Consider the following 15285-nt stretch of genomic DNA (forward strand, 5'->3'; position numbering starts at 1 on the left):
CTTATGTAAGCTGAGATCCACCGGGGCGGGGTGGGTGGGTGGTGGAAAGTGGGTCATATGGATAGGGTCACATGGCACAGCACTGAGAGTCCAGCGTTGGTTTTGGTCTTACACAAACCTGGGCTTGCATTCCCAACTCAACCACTCACTAGATCACTGACCCTGACAGTTTTTAATAACTCTCTAAGCTTCAGCTTTCTCATCCATTCAATGGAGTTAATGATACCTATTCACAGGATTCTGGTGAGAGGAAAGTAAAAGCTGTATAAGAAACACCTAGTTTAGGGGCACCTGGGTGGCTCAGTCAGTTGAGTATCTGCCTTCAGCTCAAGTCATGACCCTGAAGTCCTGGGATCAAGCCTTGAATTGGGCTCCCTGCTCCCTGCTCAGTGGGGGGTCTGCTTCTCCACCTCCCTCTGATTCTCCCCTCTGCTCTTGCTGACACTCTCTCTTGTTCACTCTTTCTTGCTTTCTCTCTCTCTCAAATAAATAAATAAAATCTTAAAAAAAAAAAAGAGAAGGAACACTTAGTTTAGGGCTGAGCTACTGACTATTATAATTCAGAATAAATGTCTAATAACATAGGCTTCCCACTGTAGGAAGTCCTTGGCCAGAGTTCTGGGGATAAGAAGTGGGCAGCCCTTCTCTGCCCCACAGGGGCTCAGCAAGACACCTGTAAAGCAATGACCAATGTTATCAGCATCCTAGAGGTCTTTGAAGCCATTCAAGCAGTCTCTTCTCCCATTTTATATAAGGAAACTGAGGCCTTGACAGGGAACTGGCCATGTTCGGTGATAGAATGAGATAAGCCAGTGATGAAGTTGAGAGGGACTACATTTGCTGACTCCTTTCCCAGAATTTTCAGTGGGGCCCCATCTTGTGCTCCCAATCTGCTGCCCTGCCCCTGCCTCCAGCCCCTTTGAGATGTGTCTCCCTGGAAGCTCTCTGTGTCCACAGATTCTCTAAATCTCCTCTCAAATCCCAGAGATCTCACCCATTTCCCCAGCATTTGCAGTGACTAATTTATACAAATATGCTATGGAAATGGAAAGATTTCAAATTATGCCAGGAAGTGAAAGATGAGGGGTTGAATGAAGGAGGTCTCAAAGGTCCTCAAATAAAACCCAAAACTAAGGAAAGAAGACATTTTCAATGGTGGAGATTCTGACACTGTAACAGCAGAGGGCAATGCAAATGGCAGGACCTTAAGAGAAGCAATCAAGAGTTCTGCAAGGACCCTTAGATAAGGCAGTAACTCTTCTTAGCTCCTCTTCTCCAGAAAGGGGTCAAGGGGCTGGATCTCAGGTTCTTTGATGCAGAAGGCCCTGAAGGAAGCTCTTGCCCCTGACAGGAACTGTGATTCCAGAAGCCTAGTTGAGTTGACTACAATGAGCAGGCTGGATTCAAGGCTCAGATCTAAACTGATAATTACCTTCTCTTTAGGGTCTCTCCCAAATTCTTCCCACCATCTGCCCAAGTGGCACCTCTGGATTCCTGCAGAAGAGAAACAGGCTTTATTCCAGAGACTCAGGAAGGGAGTCAGAGTTAGAGTTCAGTCCCACCCACTTTGTCACTGGTTGTGGCATCTGAGCAGGACACTGCTTGATTCTGGCTTTGACATGCCTTTCTTCAGAGAAGGGAGAAGGTGGAGATGTTCTTCTCCAGCATGCTTTGGTTTTGACATCTCTGGGAGTTCTTGTTCCTTTAATAACGGTGATGTGTATTATCCTTTCCTGTACTTAGGGGGCCAGGACATCTTCATGACAGAGGAGCAAAAGAAGTACTATAATGCCATGAAGAAGCTAGGCTCTAAGAAGCCCCAGAAGCCCATCCCACGGCCCCTGGTGAGCCCCAGAGCTTCCTTGCAGCAGAGTGTGCCTAGAAATTCAACGGATAGCCTATGCCTATGCTGGGTAGGGGTTGGCCAGTTCTCTCTGTGAAGGGGGATATCTGCATTTGGGGATGAAGTAATAAGAATTCCTGGGCCCAAGGAATGAGAAGTCTAAAAGAAGCAAATCTGGTCTTCTGGAATGAATATATCTCCCACAGGTACTCCAAATAGACCTGTTTAGGGAAGTACTGAGTTCCCCAACCATTTTAGGTTTCAATTACAGGATTGGAAGCAAGTTAGGCTAAATAATAGTAAAGGTGGTAAGAGCCCTGAAACAAAGTTTTTGTGTTGTTTTGCATCATGATCTAGATCGCAGTGAATCTCCAGCCTCACCCTACATTCCACACCATGGTTAGAGTAGACAGAGAGGAAATGGCCAAAAACCAAACCCCTGGGATCCTGACCCCAGTCATGGTTATGGTCAATAGGAATCAAAAGTTATCCCATTGCTGGGTTTAATGATTGACCAAAACTTAAAGCCGTACTCCACTCCACTTTGATTCCTTTATTCACAAAGACCCTAAGAGACACGCCCTTTTATTCCCCCATGAAATGCAACACCCAAACCATATATATTATCACCTAAGTTCTTCTGAGTCCTCCAACCAGAAGATGGAAAATGTCAAACCTCTAGTTGGCCTCTATTGAGAATAGATGAACAGGTTTGGGAGTGGGAGTATTGCTATGTTGGAAATGTACAACAGAACCTCTTCCAAGAATTTCTGAGCCATCCACTCCAGTGAATAGTTTGCATCTTGTCACTTTAAGTAACCCTTCTGTGGTTAAAATGCAGTATCCGTGAAGAAAACTACAGGTGCTGTCTATGACACAATGCCATTAGCCCTTCCCCCAACCAGAGCGAAGTCTAAGGACCTGCAACAAAGGAATCAAACTTTCCCTGGAATTAGGGAGAATTCTGTTGGCCAAGGCATTAGGATTTCTAAATCAAGGCATGGGGTCTGCATAAGTTACTAAAAACTTCATGAGCAAATAGTCTTGAAAGCATTTATGGGAGAAAAAAAATGCCATGACCTTTGGATATACTTTACTTGGAAACAATGATCATAAATGTGTCACTATACTCAATTCTGATAAGAAGAGTTACAATGAGGATGTTCAGACCTATGTAGGGGCAGAGATTTCCTTCCAAATTTCCTGTAAGATCAAGATAACTGAGGTTGAGTGAGCTTTAAGCTCAGGAAGTACCCCTCTGTCAACCAGTCCAATGGGCAGACACAGGCTCAGAATTAAAAGATGTAGGTAAATAGCTAAGCCCCGCCAATCAGTATCAAGTCAGGGAAGGAGGATCCTGAGAATTGCAGTGAAGCAAACAGCTAACTCCTGCTGGCCTTCACAGGTGGCTGGAATGATGCTGAATGTACATTTGAACCAGACTCTGAAGAGTGTGCTAGGGACATCCCTTGGCAAAATCATGACAATTGTTGGCACCTTGCTCTATGCACTGCTCAGTCTCTCTATAATATCTCAGCTACTCCCATTTTATCAATCAATCTCACGGGCCACCATAGCTTTCTCCTCTCAAGGAGGACAATTTCATGAATAGGATAAGCTGTATTTCAAAAAAGGACCCTGGAGAGGACATTATCTTTAAAAAAAAAAATTTTTATTTAAAATCAATTTGCCAACATGTAGTATAACACCCAGTGCTCATCCTGTCAAGTGTCTTCCTTAGTGCCCATCACCCAGTCACCCATCTCCCCACCCTTCTCCCCTTCCACAACCCTTTGTTTGTTCTCAGAGTTAGGAGTCGCTCATGGTTTGTCTTCCTCTCTAATTTTTCCCCACTCAGTTTCCCTCCTTTCTGTTGTAATCTCTTTCACTATTTCTTATATTCCACATATGAGTGAAACCATATGATGATCATCCTTCTCTGACTGACTTATTTCACTCAGCATTTTACCCTCCAGTTCCATCCACGTCGAAGCAAATGGTGGGTACTTGGAGGACATTATCTTAAGACGAAGGTAGGAACCTAATGTTGAAATTCCAGATACTACAATAGGAGTGGAAATCAATGGTTGGGCAGAAAGACCTATGACAAAAATCACAATTTCTCCTATTTAAACCATAACAAAGACCCTCCAAGGTTGGCAATAAGGGAGGCCCTTCACATGGATAAGGGAAGTGAGACCTCACAGCCCAACTGTGTTTCTGAGATTCATCATCCCTTTGGATGAGCAGGCAATGTATTACTAATTATCAATACTGTCCTAGCTTTAATAGAGGAATATGGCTCTCTCCTTAATACTCTGTTCCAAGCACAGCCAACACTCTTTTCCCTTTGTTCCCCTTATCATAGCTGAGGCAAGCCTGGAACATTTCAATAAGACTTTGAAGTCTTAGAGGTCCCAAAGGGGAAACTAGCAGAGCAGGGCCCAAGCAAGGGCCCAAGCAGCAACTGCATATGGCTGCTCTCCAGGGCCCACAAGCCTTGGCCCATCCTCACTCCTGGCTGGCATCCATATGGCAGGCAACATCTTGGCACCCACCACCCACTGGGACAAACATGATCATCTGCCTTCCACAGAGTCCAGAGCCAAGAAAGAAACCCAAGCAAAAAGATAAATTGCCACTCCTACCTAAGATTCACCTTCCCAGATCCAGCTCTTTTACCTAGATTATTGGCACTAGAATGCTCACCTTCTTCCCTTAGTAGTTCCAATAGGTTGGACAGGTCAGATAAGCTGGACATTGACACAGGAGTTCTGCCCCACGGGTGGATGGGTGCCATTTCACAACAGGGCCAACCTGGGATACACATACACACACACTCCCCCTCACCACTGGCAAAGCTCAAGTTCTAAATTTTATGCTGCATCCATAGCAAAGACTACAGCTTCCACGAAACTGGGAAATTTTATTCTGTAACATTCCCTGCTACAAAGATTACTAAAAGCAGGTTTCACATACTTCACTTTATAGGGAAATAATAAGCTCTAGAATATCACATCATCAGTCACCCACTCTGTCTCTGAGAGCACTGAGGTTTGCAAAGGAATGATCCCTGCCCACAGGTTAAGCCAAGAGCAGCCAGCAAGCTGCTCCATTCCCAGCATCCAAATATCCAGGGAAAACTCAATGCCTATAACTTAGTAATATTGTCACCTGCTCCGTTTAATTAGAAGTTGTGTGGTCATGAAGAGGCCTTTGTGTTTTCCTCATTTTCAGTGATGAAATGGAAGTTATTAGTGGCTCTTCAGTCTCCCTCCCACTCCAGAAAAGACACGGACCAGCAGTTATGCCCAAAGACAGGCCCACTTGGGTCTGATTCTTTGCTCTACCCCCACAGTGAGCAACCTCTCCCCATCAGGAAGCAGAAAGAAAGACCAAGCCCCTGTCACAGCCTTTCTCCCCTCTGTCTACCTTGCTGCTCTTGTGAGTTCCCTGATGAGACTCATGACAGGTTCCTCTCTGCCTCTACTCATGCAGAGCCCCGCATATAGTATACATTCAGTAATGCCTGTTGTATACAATAGAGTGGCCTTCTATTTGAGGTGTGGGTAATTCAGAGCTGTCCATTCTGTCATCCATTCATTCATCTATTTATTGGGCATCTATTACATGCCAGGTACACTTCAGACACTGAGGAAAGAGCAGTGAGCAACACATACAAAGTTTCTTCCCTCAAAGAGACTACAGTCCTGTGACATAGGAAAACAATTAGCAAAAACCACATATACCAGTTGACTGGTTGGAGAGATTCCTAAGAGAGAGAGAATAAGGTAAGGAGCAAAGGGTGCCTAGGACTGAGCCTTCACATGCTCTAACATCTAAGGGCTGCATAAAGAAGACTCAAAAAAGAATAGCCAGAAAGGCAAGAAAAAAAACAAGAAAGGAAGGCATGATAGAAACAAAGAAAGGAGAGTTCCAAGGTTCCAAGGTGGCAGGTGTGGCAAACAATGCCAAATGGATATCCTTGGACTTACATTCTGGAGGTCACTGGTGATCTTAACAAGAACCATCTCAGTGGCAGGATAGGGACAAAAGCCATGTTGGTGAAAGTTGAGGAGTGAGTGGGAAACAGTGCTTGCACAAAATGCCTTTAAGAACTTAGCTATGAGAGTAGGAGGAGAAGTAGGGTGGTAGCTGGAGGGAGATGTAAGGTTCAGGAAGATTTTTCTTTAAGCTAGGAACAGTTAGGTCTTTAGATATGTAGCTAAGGAACCAAGAGGTTACTACCAAAAGTGGGGAATCTGTCCAAAAGCCTCACTCCTCAGTAAGGAAGCCAAGGGACCAGGAGGTTTGTAAGTGGCAGCCATGAAAAAGAGGTGAAGGTGGGCTACCTAGATGACAGGAGAAGCAAGATGCAGTAGAAGCAAAGGTCTGGATGTTAAAGTGAGAAACAAGAAGGACTCCAGGCCCACCATCTTGTCCTGAGGTAACTGGAGTGGGGGGAAATGAGTGGCCACTGAGTTTGCAGTCTCGAACTCAAGCTATGCACGCACTATGGGAGCACAATGATAAATAAGACATGGCCCCATCCTCAAAGAACTCACTGTCTAGTAGAGAAGAGAAGAAGCACACATGAAATGCTAGAACTCAAGACTGACTATAAAGACTGTGGGGGTGGGGGAGAAGAAACAGGCAATGTGGTGTGATGTGATTGGTGATTAAGGAGATCTCCTTGGAAGAGGTAGGGCTTAAGAAAAATGGATCACTCAAAACTACTGGGATTTAGATAGCCCAGAGAGGGGATGGGAAGGGCTTGCAAATGGTTCACTGGCAAGGAAATAGTGCCTGGTGACTTTAAGGGGATGGGAAAAGCAACAAGGACTTGGATTGAAGCATTGAAGTAGAATCAACTAAGAATAAGATTTTGGAAGGAGTAAGGACAGGACTTGGCTTCTGTTTAGATGTGCTGTTAGGAGAATAAGAGACAGATTTTAGAAATCCATCGATGAAGAAGGCAGCCTCTCTAGATGTGTTATGTATGTTGACTGGAAAGGCCCTGATGAACCATCTCTTCTTTTTTCAGAACAAGTACCAGGGCTTTGTCTTTGACATCGTGACCAAACAAGCTTTTGACATTGTCATCATGGTCCTCATCTGCCTCAACATGATCACCATGATGGTGGAGACTGATGAGCAGAGTGCAGAAAAGACAAAAATTCTTAACAAAATCAACCAGTTCTTTGTGGCTGTCTTTACGGGCGAGTGTGTCATGAAGATGTTTGCCTTGCGGCATTACTACTTCACCAATGGTTGGAATGTGTTTGACTTCATTGTTGTGGTCCTCTCCATTGGAAGTAAGTGGGCTTACAGGTTGTGGGGAAGCCCAGCCTCTGCTTGGGGTTGTTTGGGCTGTTTTTCTCAAAACTAAGAGGATAATAAACAAACTTTTTCATATAAATTATATGTTAGAGGAGCCCAGTATTTGCTGCTTTCCAGGAGTAACAGATTTAAAATCCCTCTTGTCCTCTCAGTAAAATGGAGAGTTTCCATTGGGCTTCTCCAAGTGTTTTTAGGCACCAACTGTGTGCATAGCCCACTGCTTGAATTTTGGGGCTGATAGGGACAATCACTCCTCCAGAGAATATAAAATGATGGAGATTCCAGTGGGCTTTATCTTGATAGTCTTCAAAGAGAATGGTGGTATGATGTGAGGTGAGCCATTAAATACTTTCTGGGGAAAAAAAAAGTGGTTGCCAGAAGAGTGAGGAAAGACTAAGAGTGTTCAAAGGAGATTCTTAAGTCAAGGATCTGGAATTAAATGTTTATATATTAAAAAAATAAAATAAAAATAAAAAAATTAAAAATGTTTATATACTGTCAACTTAGGGAATGTTAGTGATAGAAAAGTCAAAGAATCAATGCCAAGAGATCAATGTTCTTAGGGCCTACTCTGGGTGTTTGAATAATAGGTCCAGTATTTGGGGGCCAATGGGTATTCAGAGAACACTCATAAAATCAGAAGCTAAAGTAGGGGATGGAGCCACCACAGTTTAGTGCTTGCTAACTTCTGAGAACTGGTCTAGGACTCTTGGATCCTCACAACAGCTCTCTGAAGGAGTATTATTTTCCTAATTTTATACATTTAAAACTGAGCCTTACAGATTAAGAAAGTTAGGCAAGGTCATACAGTTTGTAAAGGGCAGAGCTGAATTTAGGCCAGGCTAATGTTCTTCTAACAAATTAGTTGCCTTCCACCAACAAAGAGAATGTCCTTAGCCTTCTTGTGGTTTAGGCGAAGTTTGGCCCTACAAATCCTGGTGCACCAGCTTTACTTTGCATTATAAATATATACTTAACTATTATATCATGACCTGCTTACTCTTCATGTCAGAGCGTAGCTGTGGATTTAATTTTCCATTGATTTGCCGTCAAGAGCTAACAGCATCTAAATACAACTTGGCAGCACTTAATCAATCTCCCCACCCTGGTCATGAAACACAGACTTGGGTTGTGTTTATTTGTTTGGGATGTTTATTTTTGTTTTCTATTTTGTTTTGTTTCCCTGTTGCTGCTGTTTCTTGTGGGAGGTTTGTTTTCTTTGCTTGCTTCCCAAAGTGAGAAACTCTAAAGGTCATTTTGACTTTAGAGAAAAGAGCTCGCTTATGTGACTTCCATATCAACGCTATAGAAATAAAATATACTCAAAGTACTCCATCCTGTGATGGGGACACCTTTACTACCAGTTCCTATGACCTACACAGCAACACCATCCACTGGTTAGAAATCAGTCATAGAGGCAGTTGGAAAACAAGTGAAAGAACCCACGTCTTCATCCTTCTGTCCTCCCTCTCCCCCGTTATTCCTTCCCACCAGCAAGACATATATTGAGTATCTAATTGTTACAAGTATGAAGACTCACTCTCCTTTGAACTATTATGTAGACTGGTTGGCTGGCAGGATCTTAGTAGATTATACAGACACATAACATACCTCATGCTTTGGAAAAATATCCCAGTTAAACTCGCTTGAAGAGAGGGGCTTTCATAAAGATTTTATAATATAATATTATCATTACTTCCCAAATCTCATCCCATTTCCTTCCTCCTTCCAACACAATATTGTGACCACCCATATTCATATGACAAAAGACAACTAGGGGAAGAGGGTCAAGGGAACCCTGGCAAGGAGAGAGAGCTTGCCACCACACCCCTCCCCATTTGTCCTGAGAGGTTTTGAATCCTGTCTTACCTAAAGGCCTCACCTAATCTTTCATGGTCTCAATAGGCATCCGCATCCCCAAGATCAAGCTTTACAAATCTTCCAATTAGATCATATAGCAAGATATATACATTCTTTATCTTTCCAACTTTGTTCATAGATGGAGGGTTGGGAGGGCCATAACTGACCCTAAACATGCCCATCTCCAGGCCCTAACATAGAGTTCAAACACAGCTGGAGATGGAAGAAACAAGTAAAAGCCATTATGCAGACAGCTGGCCATTCAAAGCCATTCTGCTTTAGCTGTCAGCAAGTTGCCCAACTCTTCAAGCCCCTTTATAATTAATGCCAGGCTCTGTACAATTATCCACAGGACCATGTGCCAGGAACTGAATCAATCTTCACAGTAGGAGATGGGGAGATGAATCACAGGGGATCCTGGCCTTCACAGAGCACCAAGAAAAGGTGGAGGAGAAGTCATGTCCCAAGACTGAATTCTCAGGGAAGAGTAGGGCTGTGTCATAGACAGAAACAGACAAGGACTGTGTACATGTGGAATATGGTGCAGTGGCTTCCAGTTAAACTAGGCTGCAGAAGATAGGGCTTTGGCCATGGAGGTTGACTAAGACGAAGACATTCCAAGTGGAGGGAAAGAAAGATAAGAACATGGTGAGAAGGGTGAGACTTACTTGACAGAGAAAAGATTTATGCAGTGAGCACGTACTGAGCCCCTACTTTATGCCAACCACTGTACAACACTCAGAGGGTCCTTGAATACAGATGTTCACATGGAGATCCATATAGAGTCAAGACGAGAGATTGTGATTGCAGCCAGCTTTGTCAGGGCTCATGCTTGCAAGTACTAATTAGATCATTTCTCTCTCTTCTAAAGGCCTGGTGTTTTCTGTAATACTTACGTCACTTGAAAATTACTTCTCTCCAACGCTCTTCCGAGTCATCCGCCTGGCCCGAATTGGCCGCATCCTCAGGCTTATACGAGCAGCCAAGGGAATCCGCACACTACTCTTTGCCCTTATGATGTCCTTGCCTGCCCTCTTCAACATAGGGCTTCTGCTCTTCCTTGTCATGTTCATCTACTCCATCTTCGGCATGGCTAGCTTCCCCCATGTAAGTTGGGAAGCTGGCATCGATGACATGTTCAACTTTCAGACCTTCGCCAACAGCATGCTGTGCCTCTTCCAGATCACCACGTCGGCTGGCTGGGATGGCCTCCTCAGCCCCATCCTCAACACGGGGCCCCCTTACTGTGACCCCAATCTACCCAACAGCAATGGCTCCCGGGGGAACTGTGGGAGCCCGGCTGTGGGCATCCTCTTCTTCACCACATACATCATCATCTCCTTCCTCATCGTGGTCAACATGTACATTGCAGTGATTCTGGAGAACTTCAATGTGGCCACACAGGAGAGCAGTGAACCTCTGAGTGAGGATGACTTCGATATGTTCTATGAGACCTGGGAGAAGTTTGACCCAGAGGCCACTCAGTTTATTACCTTTTCTGCCCTCTCAGACTTTGCAGACACCCTTTCTGGCCCCCTGCGAATCCCAAAACCCAATCAGAATATATTAATCCAGATGGACCTGCCCTTGGTCCCTGGAGATAAGATTCACTGTTTGGACATTCTTTTTGCCTTCACTAAGAATGTTCTGGGAGAATCCGGAGAGTTGGATTCTCTGAAGGCGAATATTGAAGAGAAGTTTATGGCAACTAATGTCTCAAAAGCATCCTATGAACCAATAGCAACCACCCTCCGGTGGAAGCAGGAAGACATTTCAGCTACTGTCATTCAAAAGGCCTATCGGAGCTATGTGCTACACCGCTCCATGACAATTTCCAACCCCCCAGCTGTGCCCAGGGCAGAGGAGGCTGTGCCACCCCCAGATGAAGCTTTTGTTGAATTCATGGTAAATGAAAATTGTGCACTCCCAGACAAATCTGAAACTGCATCTGCCGCATCTTTCCCACCATCCTATGACAGTGTCACTAGAGGCCTTAGTGATCAAATCAACATGAGCACATCTAGCTCAATGCAGAATGAAGATGAAGGCACCAGTAAGAAAGTGACTGCTCCTGGGCCCTAGTGAGGACACTCTAGTATGGACCTAATCAGTTCTGATGTGAACTTCTGCTCTGTGATAACTCTTTCCCACTATAGGTGGCAACCAGCTACCACCTCACCAATGCATGCCACCAGTCACAGTATCAGAACTGGGCAAAGAATGCAATTGGTGCCCACCTTTGGAGAAGCCCTCAAAACCAATAGGAGTCAGAAGCCAAGAGCATCTCCACTGTGACTACCCTTTTGAATTTCAGTATCCGATAATGTATCTCTTACTTTCCAGAAAATGTCCCTGGCCCTTTCATTTTAATTGTGACCAGAACTTATATTTACGGTGACAAACTTCTCAGGACCAGAATTTCCAAAGATATATGGTAAGGATGTTGCTGAAGGTCCAAGGTAGTCTTCTGTGAATCCCAAACAGAAACTGACAATGTTATTTAGGATTTTGCATGACTGCATGTTGAGAGCTGCCAGACAATTGCTCCTGCCCAAGGTAACACCTGTGGTCTATGTCATGAAAGAACTTTGAGATATCCATTAAAATTAATATTTTTAGAGGTATATCAAGACCAATGTTACATCTTAAAGTGTCATTTTTTAATTATGTGAAACTGACAGGTATCATAAATCACTTCTTCACTTTCAGGATTCCTGATATTGTTTTGCAGTTTGAGCTTGAATCTGGGTAGGTAGGGCAGGAAGGACCACTATCCTGAAAGTTGTTCTAATCCTACGTACTCCACCAATTGCCATGCTACCTGCACCACACTCTTTCCACCTCTGAATCTCAGTTTCCCCACTTGTAAAATTGGTGGCAGATGCAAGACAAAATGGACACTCTCTATAACCTTGCATTTTTGTTGTATAACCCATTGGTGCTCTGCGACATTTTAGATAAGAAAACATTCTCCCCTGAAATTATAGTGGTCAGACTTTTTTGTCCTGTAGCTAAAGAGGCAACTTTTTGATCCATTCCAGAATCTGTTTCACATCTCATAGTCAGACCTTAAGAAGGGAAGTTTTCACATTCCCCTTGGGCCGAAACTCCATAATTAGCATAAGCAAAAGAAAAGGGACATTCTGAATATTTTCTTAAATACATCTTACAAATGTACCTATCAAATGACAGGTACACTCTAAGCACAAGAGATAATGGGAATTAAGCCCCAAATGATTAATTGGGTTTATGCAGTGAATGGAGAAAGGGTTGTCAGAAGAGAATATTCAGGCCATAGAATGTGGTGGGTCTTAAGATGAAGGAGAGCAAGGAGTTTGTGTGACAACATAGGACATAAAGGATCTTAATGACAGCCATGATCTTCTATTAGCCTTTGGAACATTTTCTGCCACAATGACAAGGATCAGGTCAATTTGTTGATATATATATTTGATCACTTCATAACATTTCCCATTTACATAATTACAAAGCTTAGGAACTAGACCACCATACAGGCCTCATGGGTACACATTTTTCTGAGACCTTGATCTCCTTTCTCTGTCACTGTTCGTCCATCAGAGACCAAAAAGGCTGTTGATGTGTTTGTTGGGGTTTGTCAGCACCCACAGATACAAGTTAATAAGATAATGGTGGAATAGCTGAGAGCCAGGCTGTCCCAGTACAAATCAGATGTTTCCATATGAGTGGTTTGTATCTTAAGGATGAGTTCAACAAAATAGCTCTTCCTCACTGGTTCCACTGAATAAGGGAGCACAGATATTGATGGTGCCACTTCTTCAACATCTAAATCAGATGCAATTAATGAAAATGTCATCTAAGATAGCTGGATAGACAGAGATCTTGGGGACTGACTTATTTTTATATGTTATGTGGAAGAATGAAGTGTACCAAATCATCAGGCTAGTTTTAAGTAGATGATATCATTCTCAAAGATATTCTTGATACATTTTTTACCCCAGGCGGTAAGTTGAATTGTGCACCCCTTCCCTCAAAAAAAGGTATATTGAAGTTCTAACCCATGATCCTTATTTGGAAATAAATGTGGCCTTATTTGGAAATAAAGTGCAGATGTAATCAAATTAAGACATAATCATGGGGCACGCTGGGTGGCTCAGCAGTTTAGCGCCACCTTAAGCCCAGAGTGTGATCCTGGAGTCCTGGGATCGAGTTCTGCATCAGGCTCCCTGCATGGAGTTTACTTCTCCCTCTGCCTGTGTCTCTGCCCCCCACCCCTCTCTCTCTCTCTCTCTCTCTCTCCCTCTCTCTATGTGTGTGTGTCTCTCATGAATAAATAAATAAAATCTTAAAAAAGAAAGACATAATCATACTGGATTTAAGTGGACCCTAATCCAATGATGAATGTCTTTAAAACATGAGGAAAATTGGGACATAAACACACAGGGAGGAGAATGCCATGTGAAAACACACACAGAGAATAAGAAGGCAGCTTTGTGAAGACAGAGGCAGAAAATGGAATGATGTGGCTGCAAGCCCAGGAATGCCAAGTATTGCTGGCAAGCACCAAATACTAGAAAAGGGCAAAGAAAAATTCTTCTCCAGAACCCTCAGAGACAACACAGCCCTATCAATACTTTATTGATACTTCTATTATTAGACTTTGACTTGAGACTCTGGTCTCCAGAACTGGAAGAGAATACATTTCTGTCATTTTAAGCCACCTAATTTGAAGTACTTTGTTACAGCATCCCTAGCAAACTAACACACCCCACATTTTCTTCCATACAGATGCATTTCCCAAATTATGATGAGAACCACTAGAAAAGTGATGTAATATACCCAGCTTGCATTGCACAGTTTTCAGAAATTTATTCAATGCAAATGTGGGCTTAGCCCTTGAACATTTCACTAGACCTAGTTCCAAAGTTCACCCGCTGGTATAATTACAAGGTGGGAGCAAATCTGAGAGGTCCAGGGCAGATGGAGAGTCAGAGCTAGCTTCTCAGCCTCACTCATAGAAGATGGTAGTAGAATCTCTCTGACCCAGATTATATGAATATACCTAAGTGCTGAAGGGAAACGAGAGATAGAACAGTGGTATTGACTGTATAAATATCTGGAACCTGCAGGATCCTCAAAATTTCTCCACCATAAACACTACCCTTACTTTTTAATCCATTAAACTGGGGCAGCCTGGGTGGTTCAGTGGTTTAGCACCACCTTGGGCCCAGGGCCTGATCCTGGAGACCCAGGATCGAGTCCCATGTCGGGGACTGCATGGAGCCTGCCTGGAGCCTGCTTCTCCCTCTGCCTCTCTCTCTCTCTCTCTCTCTCTCTCTCTCTCTCCCTCTCATAAATAAATAAAATTTTAATCCATTAAACTGTGTAATACACAGACATAGATGGCCAAGAACATTCAAGAACATTCAGCCAACACAAATGGCTAGATACAGGCAGAGCCTCTAGCAGGTTTGCTAGAGTGTTTGCCTTTAGACAAAGGTGAGGTAACTTTCCTAAGCACTGAGGATGTAAAATTAGTAAGACACATCCTTAGCCTGGAGTTGAACACAGGCTGAGGTTTAATAAAAAAAAAAATTTTTTTAATCTAAAGATTTCCAGCAGTGACAAACTAGGTTATTTAAATCACCCCTTCTATTGAAAACAATGAAAATGCTAGATAAGTACTAGACAACAATAGTATGTAAGTTGGTAAAATGTGAGCTGAGTAAGTGTTCTAAAGCTTTGCTTTTATTCAGAAGGAAAGTAAAAGTTTGTATTATTATTAGACTTTGATAAGTTAAGAATTCATGAATTAATTGCTAGGATTGCCACTAGCAGAACAGAACCAGTATATTCCAAACTAGGATGGAGGAAATATGCTAATAAATAGACAATAAAAAAAGTAAGATAAGAAAGAAGATAAAAGAGAAATATAGAACAAGGGAACAAGCTGCCTTATGTGGTTTGGAACTGGCTTTTTTCTTCTACTGAATACACCAGCTCCTGTCTTTCCTCTAAAGGTCTTTGCAAGTTCAGGAGGTTACTCCCCCCTTCCTTCTGCCCCCTCAGACATGAGAGAAGGGCAGAGACACAGGCAGAGGGAGGAGAAGCAGGCTCCATGCAGGAGCCCCAGGCGGGACTCGATCCGGGAATTCCAGGATCAAGACTTGAGCGAAAGGCAGACCCTAAACCGCTGACCCACCCAGGCAACCCAAGTATCATCTAGAGTGAAATTTACTTAGGTCGTGGTTGATATTCTGACT

At 43.3% G+C, this 15285-nt stretch overlaps 1 protein-coding gene across 3 annotated transcripts in view; it reads left to right on the top strand.

Annotated features, from left to right (window-relative positions):
- SCN10A (sodium voltage-gated channel alpha subunit 10) overlaps positions 1-13101 on the top strand; it is a 91091-nt gene extending 77990 nt beyond the window's left edge. For all 3 annotated transcript variants that reach the window (XM_077865743.1, XM_077865745.1, XM_077865746.1), the window contains 3 exons: positions 1740-1844; positions 6888-7158; positions 9915-13101. In XM_077865743.1, the coding sequence (XP_077721869.1) occupies positions 1740-1844; positions 6888-7158; positions 9915-11125 (1587 nt within the window). In that variant the 3' untranslated portion in view covers positions 11126-13101. The remainder of the gene's footprint in view (positions 1-1739; positions 1845-6887; positions 7159-9914) is intronic.
- The last annotated feature ends 2184 nt before the right edge of the window (positions 13102-15285 follow it).

The sequence above is a fragment of the Canis aureus genome, chromosome 22 (genome assembly GCF_053574225.1).
Source record: "Canis aureus isolate CA01 chromosome 22, VMU_Caureus_v.1.0, whole genome shotgun sequence".
Taxonomy (NCBI): Eukaryota; Metazoa; Chordata; class Mammalia; order Carnivora; family Canidae; genus Canis; species Canis aureus.